The 17,991-nt window shown below is 45.6% G+C and overlaps 1 protein-coding gene across 1 annotated transcript in view; it reads left to right on the top strand.

Annotated features, from left to right (window-relative positions):
• The window catches only part of LOC106584711 (potassium/sodium hyperpolarization-activated cyclic nucleotide-gated channel 1-like), a 55,404-nt gene extending 40,458 nt beyond the window's left edge, over window positions 1–14,946 (top strand). Inside the window, exons 5-8 of the mRNA XM_014170228.2 lie at window positions 726–872; window positions 5,882–6,122; window positions 7,291–7,455; window positions 12,694–14,946. Coding sequence (XP_014025703.1) covers window positions 726–872; window positions 5,882–6,122; window positions 7,291–7,455; window positions 12,694–14,312 — 2,172 coding nt within the window. The 3' untranslated portion in view covers window positions 14,313–14,946. The remainder of the gene's footprint in view (window positions 1–725; window positions 873–5,881; window positions 6,123–7,290; window positions 7,456–12,693) is intronic.
• Window positions 14,947–17,991: the final 3,045 nt, after the last annotated feature.

Raw genomic sequence — 17,991 nt, 5'->3', positions numbered from 1 at the left:
TACTGTGATGACCTAGCTACTGACTGCTACCAACCGTATTACTGTGATGACCTAGCTACTGACTGCTACCAACCGTATTACTGTGATTAACCGGGGGAGATGATTTCTGCAGCGAGGACAGTTCGTGGAGATCATCAATCCATTACCTGGTATTCAGACATCTCTCATAGAGCTTTCAGGAAGTTTATAAAAACAGTTAACTGTCAACCTATGAGAGAAATGATAAACTGCTACAATCTGGTTCACTGACACACTCAGACAATGCAGTCTCACACTCAATACACAAAATGATAATGTTACACTAAAATGATTCAAACGACAACTGTTCATAATCCTGATGAGATTGAGATGGAAATGTGTGTAATCTGTGTAATCTCTACATGGCGCCTCAACATCACCGGTGTGCTGGAGGTTATTGTCACTGCATACAACATACAGTATTTCTCCATGTACCTGGAAATACTACAACTGTCCTGTGTCAATGGCACGTTTATCACCTGTTTTAACACAAATCTGACAAACGGTTTGATAGGTTGAATTTATTTGATAGTTAAAAGTAGTAGGCTGAGACATACGTCTTTCTGTTCTTCCTGTTTCCATCGTGGTCCTCAACACCAACCCTATCCTCTTTGTCTTCTACAGTATAAACAGGTGAAGTGCACGTCTTTCAATCAATCAATTAACCTATCAATCAACCAACTAATCAATTATCTTGTCTTCTACAGTATAAACAGGTGGAGCAGTACATGTCCTTCCACAAGCTTCCTGCCGGCATGCGGCAGAAGGTCCATGACTACTACGAACATCGCTTCCAGGGCAAGATGTTTGACGAGGAGAGCATTCTGGGGGAGCTGAACGAACCGCTCAGAGAGGTCAGTGTGTGTGTGTCTCTATGTGATCTCCACGTGACATCAGACCCATTGTCACTATAATAGTAATGACTCTCCCTGGTTCTGGTTGAATCGTGTTTTAATCTCCATCAGTGACTGCGTCACCAAATGACACAATATTCCCTTTATAGTGCACTACTTCTGAACAGGGCCCACAGGGCTCTGAGCTCTGGTCATAAAGTAGTACACTATGTAGGGAACAGGGTGCCATTTCTGATGCAGCCAATGACTGTGGTTATTTACCAGCCTTATGATGGTAAATAACCTGGAACTGAAACTGATAGCGAACTGAAACTGAAACTGATAGCGATGCCTTCATCTCATTAGCTAGTAGATAGCAAAAAAATGCTGACTTTGTTGAGGAAGATTTCTGTTTGATATTCTAATTAGCACCATTATGTGATTACTTAGCTGTAGCCTGTAGACTACTCTAAGGCTATCCCAAGTGGCACCCTATTCCCTATTTAGTGCACTACTTTTGGCCAGGGCTCACAGGGTAGGGCACTAAATAACCATCGGAGAACCTCTCACATTTAACTGTTCAGTCCAGATGTAACGGTTCAGTCCACATTTAACGGTTCAGTCCAGATGTAACGGTTCAGTCCAGATGTAACGGTTCAGTCCAGATGTAACGGTTCAGTCCACATTTAACGGTTCAGTCCACATTTAACGGTTCAGTCCAGATGTAACGGTTCAGTCCAGATGTAACGGTTCAGTCCACATTTAACGGTTCAGTCCACATTTAACGGTTCAGTCCACATTTAACGGTTCAGTCCAGATGTAACGGTTCAGTCCACATTTAACGGTTCAGTCCAGATGTAACGGTTCAGTCCACATTTAACGGTTCAGTCCAGATGTAACGGTTCAGTCCACATTTAACGGTTCAGTCCAGATGTAACGGTTCAGTCCAGATGTAACGGTTCAGTCCACATTTAACGGTTCAGTCCACATTTAACAGTTCAGTCCAGATGTAACGGTTCAGTCCACATTTAACGGTTCAGTCCAGATGTAACGGTTCAGTCCACATTTAACGGTTCAGTCCAGATGTAACGGTTCAGTCCACATTTAACGGTTCAGTCCAGATGTAACGGTTCAGTCCACATTTAACGGTTCAGTCCACATTTAACGGTTCAGTCCAGATGTAACTGTTCAGTCCACATTTAACAGTTCAGTCCAGATGTAACGGTTCAGTCCACATTTAACGGTTTAGTCCAGATGTAACAGTTCAGTCCACATTTAATGGTTCAGTCCAGCCAAATCGTAGTGAACTAGTAATCGGTATAGTAAATACACCTGGCAGTAACTCCGCAGCAGAACGATTGGACAATCGGTCCAGAATCGGGCTATATTTGTTGGGCAGTTCAGTGTAGGCTGCTGAGGGGAGGACGGCTATTAATAACGTCTGGAACGGAGTAAATGGAACGGCATCAAACACATAGAAACCATGTGCCTGATATATTTGATATCATTCTACCCATTCCGCTCCAGCCATTACAACAAGCCCGCCCTCCCCAATTAAGGTGCCACCAGCCTCCTGTGGTGTCAAGTAAGGAAATCTTCATAGCAACCGAAGAAGCACAGCAATGCCCATACGAGGAATGCAGCATCTGTGCATGCGGACTACGGATGTCCTGTTCAGTTTTGAGTGAAGGCACAAAGATGTGGGTGACCAGAGGTAACCTTTTATAGCGTAAAGATGGGGGTGACCAGAGGTAACCTTTTATAGCGTAAAGATGGGGGTGACCAGAGGTAACCTTTTTATAGCGTAAAGATGGGGGTGACCAGAGGTAACCTTTTATAGCGTAAAGATGGGGGTGACCAGAGGTAACCTTTTATAGCGTAAAGATGGGGGTGACCAGAGGTAACCTTTTATAGCGTAAAGATGGGGGTGACCAGAGGTAACCTTTTATAGCGTAAAGATGGGGGTGACCAGAGGTAACCTTTTATAGCGTAAAGATGGGGGTGACCAGAGGTAACCTTTTATAGCGTAAAGATGGGGGTGACCAGAGGTAACCTTTTATAGCGTAAAGATGGGGGTGACCAGAGGTAACCTTTTATAGCGTAAAGATGGGGGTGACCAGAGGTAACCTTTTATAGCTTAAAGATGGGGGTGACCAGAGGTAACCTTTTATAGCGTAAAGATGGGGGTGACCAGAGGTAACCTTTTATAGAGTAAAGATGGGGGTGACCAGAGGTAACCTTTTATAGCGTAAAGATGGGGGTGACCAGAGGTAACCTTTTATAGCGTAAAGATGGGGGTGACCAGAGGTAACCTTTTATAGCGTAAAGATGAGGGTGACCAGAGGTAAACGTTTATAGAGTAAAGATGAGGGTGACCAGAGGTAACCTTTTATAGCGTAAAGATGAGGTTGACCAGAGGTAAACGTTTATAGCGTAAAGATGAGGTTGAACAGAGGTAAACGTTTATAGCGTAAAGATGAGGTTGACCAGAGGTAAACGTTTTTAGCTTGTTACTGTTATAATTTATGTTTTGTTTCCCATGATGAAAAATATATGAATTCACTACTGTAAGTCGCTCTGGATAAGAGCATCTTCTAAATGACTCAAATGTCAAATTAAGCTTTTATTAGAGTTATTGACCTCACAATAAGCCAGATTTCAGTAACTTACATAACTTTCATTACGTTGAAGTGGCAGCCACGGCACAATCAATCAGAGATGGACAGCACAGGGGTGCTGAAAGTAGCCTAATTCCAGAAGGCTTAGTTCATTTAAAACAGCCTTCATTTGAATTTGACTTTACTAACAACAAGAGTTGTTTTGTGTTGGAACTTATTTCGTCCTATTCAAGCAATAAGAGGTAGGCCTACCTGTTTGACAGATGACATTATAATCTACTATTCCGTAGATTTTGTCGGCCAATTCCTTCAGTCACCATGCACTTTTTAAGTATCTCTGTGTCAGTGAAGGACTTGGTGAGTTAAAACCAGGAATCGAATTGAGGGCATATGTGAGGGTATGCCATACCTTTGGTGCCATTGTTGTGATGAACTTGTGGGGTAGTTGAAGAGAACCTTTATACACTGAACAAAGATATAAAGGCAACATGTAAAGTGTTGGTTCCACGTTTCATAAGCTGAAATAAAATAACCCCGAAATGTTCCATATGGACAAACTGGTTCAACTGGTCTCACAACTACAGATCACGTGTAACCATGCCAGCCCAGGAGGTCCACATCCGGTTTCTTCAACTGTGGGATCATCTGAGACCAACCACCCAGACATGAAACTGTAGGTTTGCACAACCAAAGAATTTCTGCAAACTGTCAGAAACCGTCTCAGGGAAGCTCATCAGCGTGCTCGTCATCCTCACCAGGGTCTTGACCTTGACAGTAATGCTTGCCATCGATGGCCACTGGCACGCTGGAGAAGTGTGATCTTCACGGATGAATCCCGGTTTCAACTGTACAGGACAGATGGCAGACAGAGTGTATGGCATCGTGTGGGTGAGCGGTTTGCTGATGTCAACGTTGTGAACAGAGTGCTCCATGGTAGAGGTGGGGTTACGGTATGGGCGGGCATAAGCTACGGACAACGAACACAATTGCATTTTATCAATGGCAATTTGAACGCACAAAGATACCGTGACGAGATCCTGAGGCTCAGTGTCGTTCCATTCATCCACCCGCCATCACCTCATGTTTCAGCATGATAATGAATGGCCCCATGTCGCAAGGGTCTGTACACAATTCCTGGAAGCTGAAAATGTCCCAGTTCTTCTCACCAGACATGTCACCCATTGAGCATGTTTGGGATGCTCTGGATCGACGTGTACGACAGCGTGTTCTTGTTCCCGCCACTATCCAGCAACTTCGTACAGCCATTGAAGAGGAGTGGGACAACATTTAACAGGCAACAATCAACAACCTGACCAACTCTATGTGAAAGAGATGAGGCAAATGGTGGTCACACCAGATACCGACTGGTTTTCTGATCCACACCTCTACCTTTTCCCCCAGTATCTGTAACCAACAGATGCATATCTGTATTCTCAGTCATGTGAAATCCATAGATTAAGGTGTAATTAATTTATTTCAATTGACTGATTTTCCTTATATGAACTGTAACTCAATAAAATCTTTGAAATGTTTGCATGTTGCATTTGTATTTTTATTCAGTGTAGTTCTGAGTAGCTGATTGGCTTGCGGTGAGACATCTGCTCTGAGCACTGCTTGGCGATAATGGCAGATTTAAGGTTTAATATATTCAACATAAAAAAACGATCGGGAAGCTGTAATGTTTACACTTTACGGGCTGCAGCGTCACATTTTACTCTGAGTTTTGCTCTTGATTTCCTACGATTTGGAAAAATGCAACGTGAGCTGATCGGGAGTGCGTAGATCGGGCTACACATGTGTAATATCTGTTAGGTTAAAGGTATGCTGCAGATAAGGGACATACTGTAAACAATGATCGAATTGTAATGTAGCCTAATAAATGTCTAAATGTGGCCACACTTGATGTTCATCACAAGCTCATCATTATTGAAATGCTATGAACGTGGGATGTTTTTGTGTTACGGGGGGGCGGTTACATGGAAGGTGTTGTGGGAGATGATTGGTTGTTAGATTAAGCTGATTAAGCCAATGCCTGGTCTGTCTGTATTGGCTAACGAAGGCCAAGTTTAAATCATTGGTCCACCAGAGTCTTCAAGCATTTGATGGGACGTTTCTCGGAACGGGATTATAGGGCTTATTCCACAGGGCAGTCGACGGTGCAAATCACCAGTCAGTCACAATTTACCCATGATACATTATGGTTTTGATCCTCTGAAACACAGCCATTATAAGCCACTACTGAATGCATATCATGATACCATTAAGTACCTTGCTGGAGGCAGTGTCTGGAATCTTATTAGATTATGAAAAAACATTTTTCACTTGATTTTTCTCTTTAGGGCACAAATTATTAGTGTTCATGTACTTAGAATTTAGTTTTTCTATTATATTACATATTTTCTGTCTTTGCAGGAGATTGTCAACTTCAACTGTCGTAAGCTGGTTGCTTCGATGCCTTTGTTCGCCAACGCCGACCCCAACTTTGTGACGTCAATGCTGACCAAGCTGCGCTTTGAGGTGTTCCAGCCTATGGATAATGTAGTTATGGAAGGGACCGTCGGCAGAAAGATGTACTTCATCCAACACGGGGTGGTCTGCGTCATCGCCAAGGGCACCAAGGAGACCAAGCTGTCTGACGGGTCCTACTTTGGAGGTAGGAAGGATGGATAAATACTGATCATCTTTCGTGGTGGGTAAAGTACTGTAAGGATCCCTATACAAAAGTTGGGTAAACACACTGTAAGGAATAATCCATTCAACACAAAGTTAACCGCAAACATAATACATATGTTGAACGAGAGACAGAGAGACAGAGAGAGGGAGACAGAGAGAGGGAGACAGAGAGAGGGAGACAGAGAGAGACAGGGAGACAGACAGAGACAGAGAGAGAGAGAGAGAGAGAGAGAGAGAGAGAGGGAGAGAGAGAGAGACAGAGAGAGAGAGAGAGAGAGACAGAGAGAGGGAGAGAGAGGGAGAGACAGAGAGAGGGAGAGAGAGGGAGAGCGAGGAAGAGACAGAGACAGACAGAGAGACAGACAGAGAGGGGGAGAGAGAGACAGACAGAGACAGAGAGAGGGAGAGAGAGGGAGAGTGAGACAGAGAGACAAAGAGAGAGACAGAGAGAGAGACAGAGAGAGAGAGACAGAGAGACAGACAGAGAGAGACAGAGAGAGAGAGAGAGAGGAAGAGACAGAGAGAGGGAGAGAGAGAGAGACAGAGACAGAGCAGAGACAGACAGAGAGAGAGAGAGAGAGAGGGGGAGAGAGAGGAAGAGACAGGGGAGAGAGAGAGACAGAGAGAGACAGAGAGAGAGAGAGGGGGAGAGAGAGACAGAGAGAGAAAGTTCTTATCCCACAATACGCCTCTTTTTTTCACTATTTTATTCCCTGATCTGGCTGGCTGTAGCAGGACAGATGAGGTCAGAACAAAACTCTAAGCTCTAAAATTGCATTAAGTGCTCCATCTGTGAAGTTAGTTCAGAAAACACTGCTCTTTTTGTGTTTTTATCATCTTCTGTTGATGAAATGATCATTTTTATGACTCTCTGTCCTCTGGTGCATGACAGTACATAGAATGAACCCAAAAAATACAATCTGTGAGATAAAAAAAAAAAGACCTTTCATAATGAGAATGTCAGCCATTTTGTAACATGTAATTGTGTTTAATTCTGTGTACCCGTTTTACATGGCAACAGGGTGTGTTAGTGCTTCTCTCCTTTATCCTAAATATAATTATATAATTAACACACATGTGGAGGACAAAACAAAAGTGGTCTGTTGACAATCTATTTTATAGTTGAATCATTCTTCCATTCCCTGCAGAGATCTGCCTGCTGACTCGAGGCAGAAGAACGGCCAGTGTTCGCGCTGAGACGTACTGCCGTCTGTACTCTCTGTCTGTGGATAACTTTAATGAGGTCCTGGAGGAGTACCCCATGATGAGACGGGCCTTCGAGACCGTAGCTCTGGACCGGCTGGACCGCATAGGTGACAACTTACAGTACAGTCGAAAGAGGGGCCAGCAACCTGGGATTGGTTTCCCTTCGTAGCTAAAGTAGTATGATATTCCTCTCAACAACCCAACACAATTTGTAAAATGAAGCATATTGCTGTTTGGGTCAGTGAAAATAAATAACGTGCTATCAGCAAAAAAAGACTTTGGGAAGCTCAGTGTGACAGTCTTAGAACATCTCTACTGTACATTCTAGGCTATTTCTGTACTGTTCCACATTTACCTATTAGTCATTTAGCAGACTCTCTTATCCAGAGCCACTTACAGTACTGAGTCATTTAGCAGACTCTCTTATCCAGAGCCACTTACAGTAGTGAGTCATTTAGCAGACTCTCTTATCCAGAGCCACTTACAGTAGTGAGTCATTTAGCAGACTCTCTTATCCAGAGCCACTTACAGTACTGAGTCATTTAGCAGACTCTCTTATCCAGAGCCACTTACAGTAGTGAGTCATTTAGCAGACTCTCTTATCCAGAGGCACTTACAGTTTAGTGCATTCATCTTAAGATAGCTAGGTGGGACAACCACAGTCATAGTGGGTCCCGTGTGGCTCAGTTGGTAGAGCATGGTGTTTGCAACGCCAGGGTTGTGGGTTCGATTCCCACGGGGGACCAGTACGGAGAAAAAATGTTTGAAATGTATGCATTCACTACTGTAAGTTGCTTTGGATAAGAGCGTCTGCTAAATGACTAAAATTAAAATGTAAATATTTCCTCAATAACCCTTAGCCTACAATTGAATTAACATAGTAAAAAAATCCCCATCAAAATCTGTCTGTTTAAGCTAGAGATATCTGCCGATATGGCACTTTCACATCTGTGGTGAAAGGTGGCAGAGCTAGAGAGGTGTTAGTCAGACCATGAGACATCCTGAAAATAGGTCTTCTCACCAAAACGTCTGTATCGTTGAAACAGTGTCACGGGACTTGTCTGTAGTTGGTACAGCTTCTTCTGCCAACGTCTGAGTGTAGCGTCTGAACAGTTATGGCTACACACTAATATGAGGAAAGGTGAGGCATGTACAAGCCTCACAAGACTCTTCTAAAGGTCCCGTATGAATTTAAAAAATGAATGGAAGTATATATGGAGATAGTTTAGTGCCAAAAATAAGGGCATAAATACATAATAAAAAATTGTTTCCTCATATTTCTTATATTTCTCAGATATAGGAGAGACACTTCCTTTAGATTTTTTGGGGACTATCTGTTGTTCCATGTTATCCAATCTGTTATTTAATGTGTTTCTATTGGCTAATAGCAGTAATGCCAAACTCAATGTTTCATCAAATAATTGATACCTTAAGGGGTCTTAAAATTCCAAATAAAAAAGCTAAATGATCCTTGGTATGACCATCTTAAAACAATTCAATATGTTAGCTTAGTAGAACCCCCCCCCCTCCCCCGGCTTAGACTCTAGAGGGATAAAGTAGCTATTAGCTTGGACTGGGCTGAGCAGGAGCTGACCTCCCATAGGCCAAGAGGTGGCAGAACGGAGTGCTCGGGTTGGGGTGTAGGGTTTGAGCACAGCCTGAAGGTAGGGAGGGACAGTTCCTCTTGCTGCTCCGTAGGCAAGTACCAAGGTCTTGTAGTGGATGAGAGCTTCGACTGGAAGCCAGTGGAGTGTGGTGAGGAGCGAGGTGACTGGGAGAACTTGGGTTGAACACCAGCTGGGCCAGGGGTTTGGTGGTATAAGCAGGGAGCCCAGCTAACAGAGAGTTGCAGTAGTCCAGACGGTAGATGACAAGTGCCTGGATTAGGACCTGCATCGCTTCCTGTGTGAGGTACGGTCGTACTCTACGGATGTTGTAGAACATGAACCTGTAGGAGCAAGTCACTGCTTTGATGTTTGCAGAGAACAACAGGGTGTTGCCCAGGGTCATGCCAAGGTTATTTGCACACTGGGAGGGGGACACCGTGGAGTTGTCAACCGTGATGGAGAGGTCTTTGAGCGAGCATGCCTTTTCTGGGAGCTCCGTCTTGTTGAGGTGGTGGGTCGACATCCAAGCTGAGATATATGCCAGGCACGCAGAGATGCGTGTCGCCACCTGGGTGTCAGGAATCAAATCATAGTTATTTGTGGAGGCTATATACAGGGGGTACTGGTACAGAGTCAATATGGAGGCTATGTACAGGGGGGTACCGGTACAGAGTCAATGTGGAGGCTATATACAGTGGGGTACCGGTACAGAGTCAATGTGGAGGCTATATACAGGGGGGTACCGGTACAGAGTCAATGTGGAGGCTATATACAGGGGGTACCGGTACAGAGTCAATGTGGAGGCTATATACAGTGGGGTACCGGTACAGAGTCAATGTGGAGGCTATATACAGGGGGGTACCGGTACAGAGTCAATATGGAGGCTATATACAGGGGGGTACCGGTACAGAGTCAATGTGGAGGCTATATACAGGGGGTACCGGTACAGAGTCAATGTGGAGGCTATATACAGGGGGTACCGGTACAGAGTCAATGTGCGGGGGAAGGAGTAGAGTGTCATCCACATAGCAATGATAGGAGAGACCATGTGAGGATATGCCGGAGCTGAGTGACTTGGTGTATAGAGAGAAGAGGAGAGGACCTAGAACCGAGCCCTGGGGGACACCAGTAGTGAGAGTACGTGGTGCAGATACAGATCCTCTCCACGTCACCTGGTAGAAAGCGGCCTGCCAGGTAGGATGCAATCCAAGAGTGTGCAGAGCCTGAGAAGCCCAGCTCTGAGAGGGTGGAGAGGAGGATCTGATGGTTCATGGTGTTGAAGGCAGCGGATAGATCTAGGAGGATGAGAACAGAGAAGAGAGAGTCAGCTTTGGCAGTTCAGAGAGCCTCTGTGACACAGAGAAGAGCAGTCTCGGGTTGAGTAACCCGTCTTGAATCCTTACTGGTTAGGGTCAAGAAGACCGTTCTGAGAGAGATAACAAGAGAGTTGGTCAGAGACGGAAATAATTAAAAAAGGGATACTGGTCTGTAGTTTTTGACGTCAGACGGGTCAAGTGTTTTTTAAATTTAGTAAATGTATTTATTTATTATATATATATATTTTTTAGGGGGTAGATCAGCTTTAATATTGCAGATAGATTGTAGCTTCCATCAATGTAATTGTCTGCATCACTTCCAGTCAGGGGTCGAGTGTTGGTTTCTTGAGGAGCGGAGCGACTCAGGACATTTTGAAGTCAGAGGGGACGCAGCAAGTGGTCAGGGATGAGTTGATGAGGGAAGTGAGGAATGGGAGAAGGTCTCCAGAGATGGTCTGGAGAAGGGAGGAGGGGTTGGGGTCGAGTGGGCAGGTTGTTTGGTGGCCGGACCTCACTAGTCACAGGATGTCCTCTGGAGAAAGAGGGAAGAAAGAGGTCAAGGCGTAGGGTAGTGGGAAATTGGACTCAATAGGCTGAGTGAACCAGGAGCGGATATCGTCAAAGTGTTTGAAAAAGTTGTCCGCAGAGAGGGAGGAGGGAGGGCGAGGGGGTGAAGGATTAAGGAGGGAGGAGAAGGTGGAAAATAGTTTCCTAGGGTTAGGGGAAGAAGCATGGAATTTGGAGTAATAGAAAATGGCTTTAGCAGAGGATACAGAGGAAGAGAAGGTAGTGAAAGGATGATAGGTACTCTAAAAGTTTAGTTTTCCTCCATTTTCGCTCAGCTCCCCACAGCACTGTTCTGTAAGCTCACAATGAGTCACTCAGCCACGGAGCAGGAGGGGAGGGCCGAGCCGGCCGGGAGGAAAGGAGACAGTGCCAGTCATAGGATGCGGAAAGGGGGGAGAGTAGGGTCGAAGAGGCAGAATCAGGATACAGGAGGGAGAAGGATTTAGCAGAAGGGAGAGATGATAGGATAGAAGAAGAGAGAGGAGTGGGAAAGAGAGAGAGAGAGTGAAGATTGTGACAGCACAGTGAGATTAGTAGGAGAACAGAGACCTGGAGGGGGGTTACAGTGGGATTGGTAGGAGAACAGAGACCTGGAGGGGGGTTACAGTGGGATTGGTAGGAGAACAGCCTCTAGTAAAGATTAGGTCCAGCGTATTGCTTAATGTCCCTTGGGTGGTGGACCATTCTTGAAACACACAACTGTTGAGCCTGAAAAACCCAGCAGAGTTCCTGTTCTTGACTCAAACCGGTGCGCCTGGCACCTACTACCATAACCCGTTCAAAGGCAGTTAAATCTTTAGTCTTGCCCATTCATCCTCTGAATGGCACACGTCTCAATTATCTCAAGGCTTAAAATTCTTCTTTAAACTGTCTCCTCCCCTTCATCTACACTGATTGAAGTGGATTTAACAAGTGACATCAATAAGGGATCATAGCTTTCACCTGGATTCACCTGGTCAGTCTATGTCATGGAAAGAGCAGGTGTTCTTAATGTTTTGTAGACCACAGGAGGTTGGTGGCACCTTAATTAGGGAGGACGGGCTCGTGTTAATGGCTGGAGCGGAATCAGTGGAATGGTATCAAACACATCAAAACACATGGTTTCCATGGTTTCCAAGTGTTTGATGCCATTCCATTTGGTCCATTCCAGCCATTATCATGAGCCGTCCTCCCCTCAGCAGCCTCCACTGTTGTATACTCAGTGTAGTTGCCAAAGCTACAAAAGAAGCAAAATGAGATCTGAAAATAACTAGGTAAGATCAGTCAGTTCACACACCAGGTAAGCTACTGGGAAGACAGACAGCACTTAAAGTAAATGGCCCCAGCAAGCAAAGAAAACAGTACTAGACCACAACAGATAAAGACAAACATGATACTAATCACTCCTGGAGATATCAGGTGTCCTCTAGCTATAGAATGAACCAAATGCACGTGAATTACAACGTGGAAGGATTTCAACTGGCTGAATATGTGGAAAGAAAAGTGTGAGAATTCAAGTTGCCGATCTCTTATGTTGGCACATTTGATCGTTTTTTTAATTTCAGAAAGGGGGAACGTTATATCTCACTGCCCTGAGGTGAAAGCATTGTGTTAAAAATACCTTCATTTAGCTGTGGTTTAATGGATGACAAGCAGGGTTTAATATAGCCTTACCAGCGGGACTCTCTCAAGTTCTGGTTCTCTCCTATGCTGAATCTAATATGACAGCAACACCCAAAGATGACTGCAACAGTGGTCTTTAGGTCATAACATCTGCTCTCTGGGTGCTTTAGAAGGTTTAGACTGTACAAGACAGACTCTAACTCTAACCCCTTGTCTTTCCTCACATACTACTACTCTCTCTTCTTCTCTACAGGAAAGAGGAACTCTGTGCTCCAACACAAAGTCGCCCAGAACTCAGGAGCTGTGAACCTCCAGGAGAATGAGATCATCCAGAGGATCGTACAGCATGACCGTGACATGGCTATCCAGAGCAACATCTCTCCCGTGTCCCTGGACCTCCCATCCTCCACCTCAGGGGTCATCTGGGCTCCCTTGGTCCAGGGCCCCCTCCAGGCCGCTGCAGCCACCACATCCCTGGCTCTGGCCTTCTCCCACTCCCAGCTCCAAGCCCAGCTCCCTCCCATCCTCTTCCACCATCCGCTCCCCGTCTCCAGGTCGTTCAAGGATCCAGGAGGCCACCGTTTGGAGAGGGGCGTGTTTGTGGGCGTGTCTGCAGCTGGAGGTATGGGCGTTCCCGGCTGTGGCTCCGGGGCTGCATCCCCGGCCGGTTCTGTGAAGTTCCATTCTGGAGTGGACACTCCGATATTAGCCTCGTTTCGGGCGCAACATCTAGTCTCCACCTCCTCCTCCATGTCTCCTCTGTCACCTATGACCTCCATGTACCAGCCCACCACCACCAACTTCCAGGCCCAGCCCAGCGGAGGCTCTCCCTTCCCCTTGGGCCAGGCCTCAATCCAGGGGTATCCGTCCTCCTCCTCCTGCGCAGCCCAGCTCCATCACCACCACCACCACCACCACCCCTACAGCCCACCAAGTTCCCACCAGCAGGGGGCATCAGGGAGACCCACCATGAACTCGGGAAGGTTCTCAGCCCCCTCTGGTTCCACCCTAAGCCCTCTCATCTGTAGCTCGGTCAGCCCCATCCTGAGCCAGCTACAGCAACACGACTCCTCTTCCTCTCACGCTACCAGCTCTCAGCACGTCCAGAGGGGGATGGGCTCTGGTGAACATCAGGAGAGAGCAGGCCACCTCCTCCCCCCACACTCCCACTGTTCCTACGCCAGCACCAGCCCTAGCTACACCACCCAACACCACTGCTCCAGTGGGTTTTTATCTATACCTATCCCACAACAGGCCAGCCTTGGAGGTGGTGGAGCCTCATCCTCCCTGGTGCATCACAGCCTGGCGGGTCTGCAGTCCAGCCTCCATCCCACCCTCCACCCAGGCCTCCACGCTGGCCTCCTCCCTCAGGTTCTCCCGGTGGACTCTGCCCATTCTTCCCACTCTGCCCTAGCCTCACTGGCCCAGTACGGATCAGGGGATGGCTCCCCGTCCTGCACCCCACCGGGGGCACCCAGCCCCACCATCCAGAGCCCACTGACAGGAAGGACGGTGCTTCACCATCATCACCTCAGCCATCTCAGCCAGCTCCACAGCCAACCCTCCAGCGCCATGGGCTCTCACAGCTCCCTCACCCCACAGATGTCATGCCCCGCTAGGGTAGACGAAAGGGGGCAGAGGGCAGAGTCCTTAGTGGATCTCTTCACCCAGGATGTCAGAACTATCTCCACTGTTTCCACCTCTGGCTCAGGCAACTACCTGCCCCAAGAAGGGTCTCTATCCAAACCGTCTCTCGCCATACCTTCAGGGGGGTCTGGTTCTTCTCACTTCTCCTCTCCTCCCATGGCAGAGGGTAGCAGTAATAAACTCCCACGTCACACCTCTGAGTCACTACACTCCCTCGGGATCTGAACTTCCAACTCCTGTGAACCAAGGAGCACCGACCTCTTCGCATCCCAACCCCAGTCACCCTGCTACCCCGGCCAAGACATCCGGGGCAGAGTACAGACTCTCCAAACTCCCCTCCAACCTGTGAGGTTTAAACACACCCTCCTGCGATGTCTAAACTATGGGGAAATTGTCTTCGATATTGGCATTGTGTTTTTTAATCGCTAGTGTAGGTTTTCTAATTCAAGGAGGGTGTGAATGAGTGCATATCCATATTGGAGGAAAAAAACTTAGGACAGAGATGTATTTTTAATGCAGAGTGAATGACCTGACGTACAAGGACAGAGTTCCCAGCGGGCGAAACCAGTTCTGGTTGTAAACGAGTGGTAATGACGTCATTTCAGCCATCTTTGCCCGCTGGGTTAAGTATTTTTCTACAGTACAATGTTACTACTGTATTATGTTGAATGTGGAGGCACTGTACCAATATGGATTGTTGGATAATGTTAAACCACAAGAAAGTATACTGATCAATTTCCAATAATGTACAATATGTATTGTAGCCTATATCCTCACATTGTAATTTTGTGTTAATGTATTTGTTTAAAAGCTGTTGTTCAGACATACACTATATATACAAAAGTATGTGGACACCCCTTCAAATTAGTGGATTTGGCTATTTCAGCCACACCCATTGCTGACAGGTATATAAAACCGAGCACACAGCTATGCAATCTTCATAGACAAATCTTGGCAGTAGAAGGACCCGTACTGAAGAGCTCAGTGACTTTCAACGTGGCACCTTCATAGGATGCCACCTTTCCAACAAGTCAGTCAAATTTCTGCCCTGCTAGAGCTGCCCCGGTCAACTGTAAGTGCTGTTATTGTGAAGTGGAAACGTCTAGGCGCAACAACGGCTCATCCGTGAAGTGGTAGACCACACAAGTTCACAGAACGGCACCGCCGAGTGCTGAAGAGCGTAGCGCATACAAATCATCTGTCCTTGGTTGCAACACTCAGTACCTAGTTCCAAACTGCCTCTGGTAGCAACATTAGCATAAGAACTGTTTGTCGGTAGCTTCATGAAATGGGTTTCCATGGCCAAGCAGCCGCACACAGGCCTAAGATCACCATGCACAATGCCAAGCGTCGGCTGGAGTGGTGTAAAGCTCGCCACCATTGGACTCTGGAGCAGTGGAAACGCATTCTCTGGAGTGATGAATCACGCTTCACTATCTGGCAGTCCAATGGACGAATCTGGGTTTGGCGGATGCCAGGAGAACGCTACCTGCCCGAATGCATAGTGCCAACTGTAAAGTTTGGTGGAGGTGGAACAATGGTCTGGGGAGATTTTCCATGGTTCGGGCTAGGCCCCTTAGTTCCAGTGAAGGGAAATCTTAATGCTACAGCATACAATGACATTCTAGATGATTCTGGGCTTCCAACTTTGTGGCAACAGATTGGGGAAGGCCCTTTCCTGTTTAAGCATGACAATGCTCCTGTGCACAAAGCGAGGTCCATACAGAAATGGTTTGTCGAGATATCGGTGTGGAACAATTGACTGGCCTGCACAGAGGCCTGACCTTAACCCCATCGAACACCTTTGGGATGAATTGGAACGCTGAATGCGAGCCAGGCCTAATCGCCCAACATCAGTGCCCAACCTCACTAATGCTCTTGTGGCTGAATGGAAGCAAGTCCCCCGCAGCAATGTTCCAACATCTAGTGGAAAGCCTTCACAGAAGAGTGAATGCTGTTATAGCAGCAAAAAGGGGACCAACTCCATATTAATGCCCATGATTTTGGAATGAGATGTTTGATGAGCGGGTGTCCACATACTTTTGATCATACAGTGTATTTATCTAACATTTTACCCTATAGAGATTATTTTTAAGTTCAGAATAACACCAACAATATTTTTCCTTTTTTTAATATTATTATATTTTCTCAGCGTATTGTGATAACATGTTGTGGAGGTGAGGTGAACGTGAGGCCACCCAAAGAGACTTGATAGCAAGCTAAAGAACTTTGACTGAACTGCACTTTTTTTTGTAATTTCAGAGATTAACTGAAAGATGTCGATGGTATGTCTTCCACTATCTTGTTTCAGCCATATTGGACAGATCCTTGTGTATGTTTTCTATGAATATTTACGCTTACACACTATATATTTTTTTTTTGCTAGCCTAGTTATCAAACATATTATTTTATCAAAAGACATGAATGTATGTTTTTGACAAATAACTGGATTTTAAAGTAACAGTTTGGAAATGAATACAGTAAATCTTGTGAGAATACAGTAAGCCTTGTGAGAATACAGTAAGCCTTGTGAGAATACAGTAAACCTTGTGAGAATACAGTAAACCTTGTGAGAATAGAGAGGGAAAAAAACATAAAGGAAAAAAGCTTAAAACAAAAAGAAAATGTTAACTCATTCAGCTTTGGCTATTGATAGTCTGTCATGTTTCCTGCAAGGCACCTCCTCTACCTACACACTGGGCTCTTAATTGTCATTTTTCATTGGTAGCAATGGTGCCCCCAACTTAAAAAGTTTAAATGCATATCATTAAATTAAGGAGCACCAGAAACACATGCACCTCTTCAGTCAGCCAGTCACTGAGCACAGACATTCAGTCCTTAGGGAGAACAGGCCAAAGCAAAAACACGCACCTCTTCAGTCAGCCAGTCACTGAGCACAGACATTCAGTCCTTAGGGAGAACAGGCCAAAGCAAAAACACGCACCTCTTCAGTCAGCCAGTCACTGAGCACAGACATTCAGTCCTTAGGGAGAACAGGCCAAAGCAAACACACGCACGCTTCACCCGACCTTGGCCGACATGGCAGTGAAAGCTTGTTGACAGAGATGTACTGCGCACAGTTTTCAAGCCATTCTCTTTTTTTTAACAACTCCTACCATTGCAGTATGAACATCAGTCACAGAATGATAAGCCTGTTTCCCCTATGGGCACAGAGAATATACAGACATCCATCTGAGGTCTGTGTGTTTGGTGTAATGACTGTACTGTACACAACCTGTGCGTGGGGGGTATACAGAAAGTACAGACAGAGGCACAGTGAATTGAATTACAGCTCTTCGTCCATAACAACATGGATAGATGGGTAAATGAGGTGTTCGCCAGACCTAAACACAAGATAAACCGGAGATAGTGTTTTGTTCATTTGGCACTAAACAGAAGAGAACGGACTGAAACTTGGAGGGACTACCTGGACTTGTCCCCCCGCCCCCAAAAAATAATATTTTTGTTTTCCGTTGCGTGCTCTAATGTACAAGACCCAGGTTTAGCGACATGAGGTCATTGAATTAAATGTCTGCGAGACAACGATGCGCTGGTACTGACCTGCCGATGGGCTAGAGGCTGTTGCTTTGAGAACACTGAGATATGATAGACATATGATAGAACTCCTGGGTGTCATTTTGCTGTATATTTTACTTTTTTTTCGTTGTTTTATGATTTAAGATTATCTATCCATAGTCATTATTTAAGATTTGACATCTGTTGAAAAAACTGCTGCTCCTTTTCTCCGTCATATTGTCATGTATTTTCAAGGTTTACTATATCCCTTATGATGAAAAGATTGTTCTGGTCTTTTTGACAACGTTCTGTAAATCATATTGTCCACAGACATAGGAATGAGACATCTATTGAATTGATCAAGAGTTATCAACAATTGACTCTTATT

Source organism: Salmo salar, chromosome ssa23, assembly GCF_905237065.1.
Source record: "Salmo salar chromosome ssa23, Ssal_v3.1, whole genome shotgun sequence".
Lineage (NCBI taxonomy): Eukaryota > Metazoa > Chordata > Actinopteri > Salmoniformes > Salmonidae > Salmo > Salmo salar.
The sequence above is the reverse complement of the archived record's forward strand: the minus strand, read 5'-3'. Positions and strand labels throughout refer to the sequence as shown.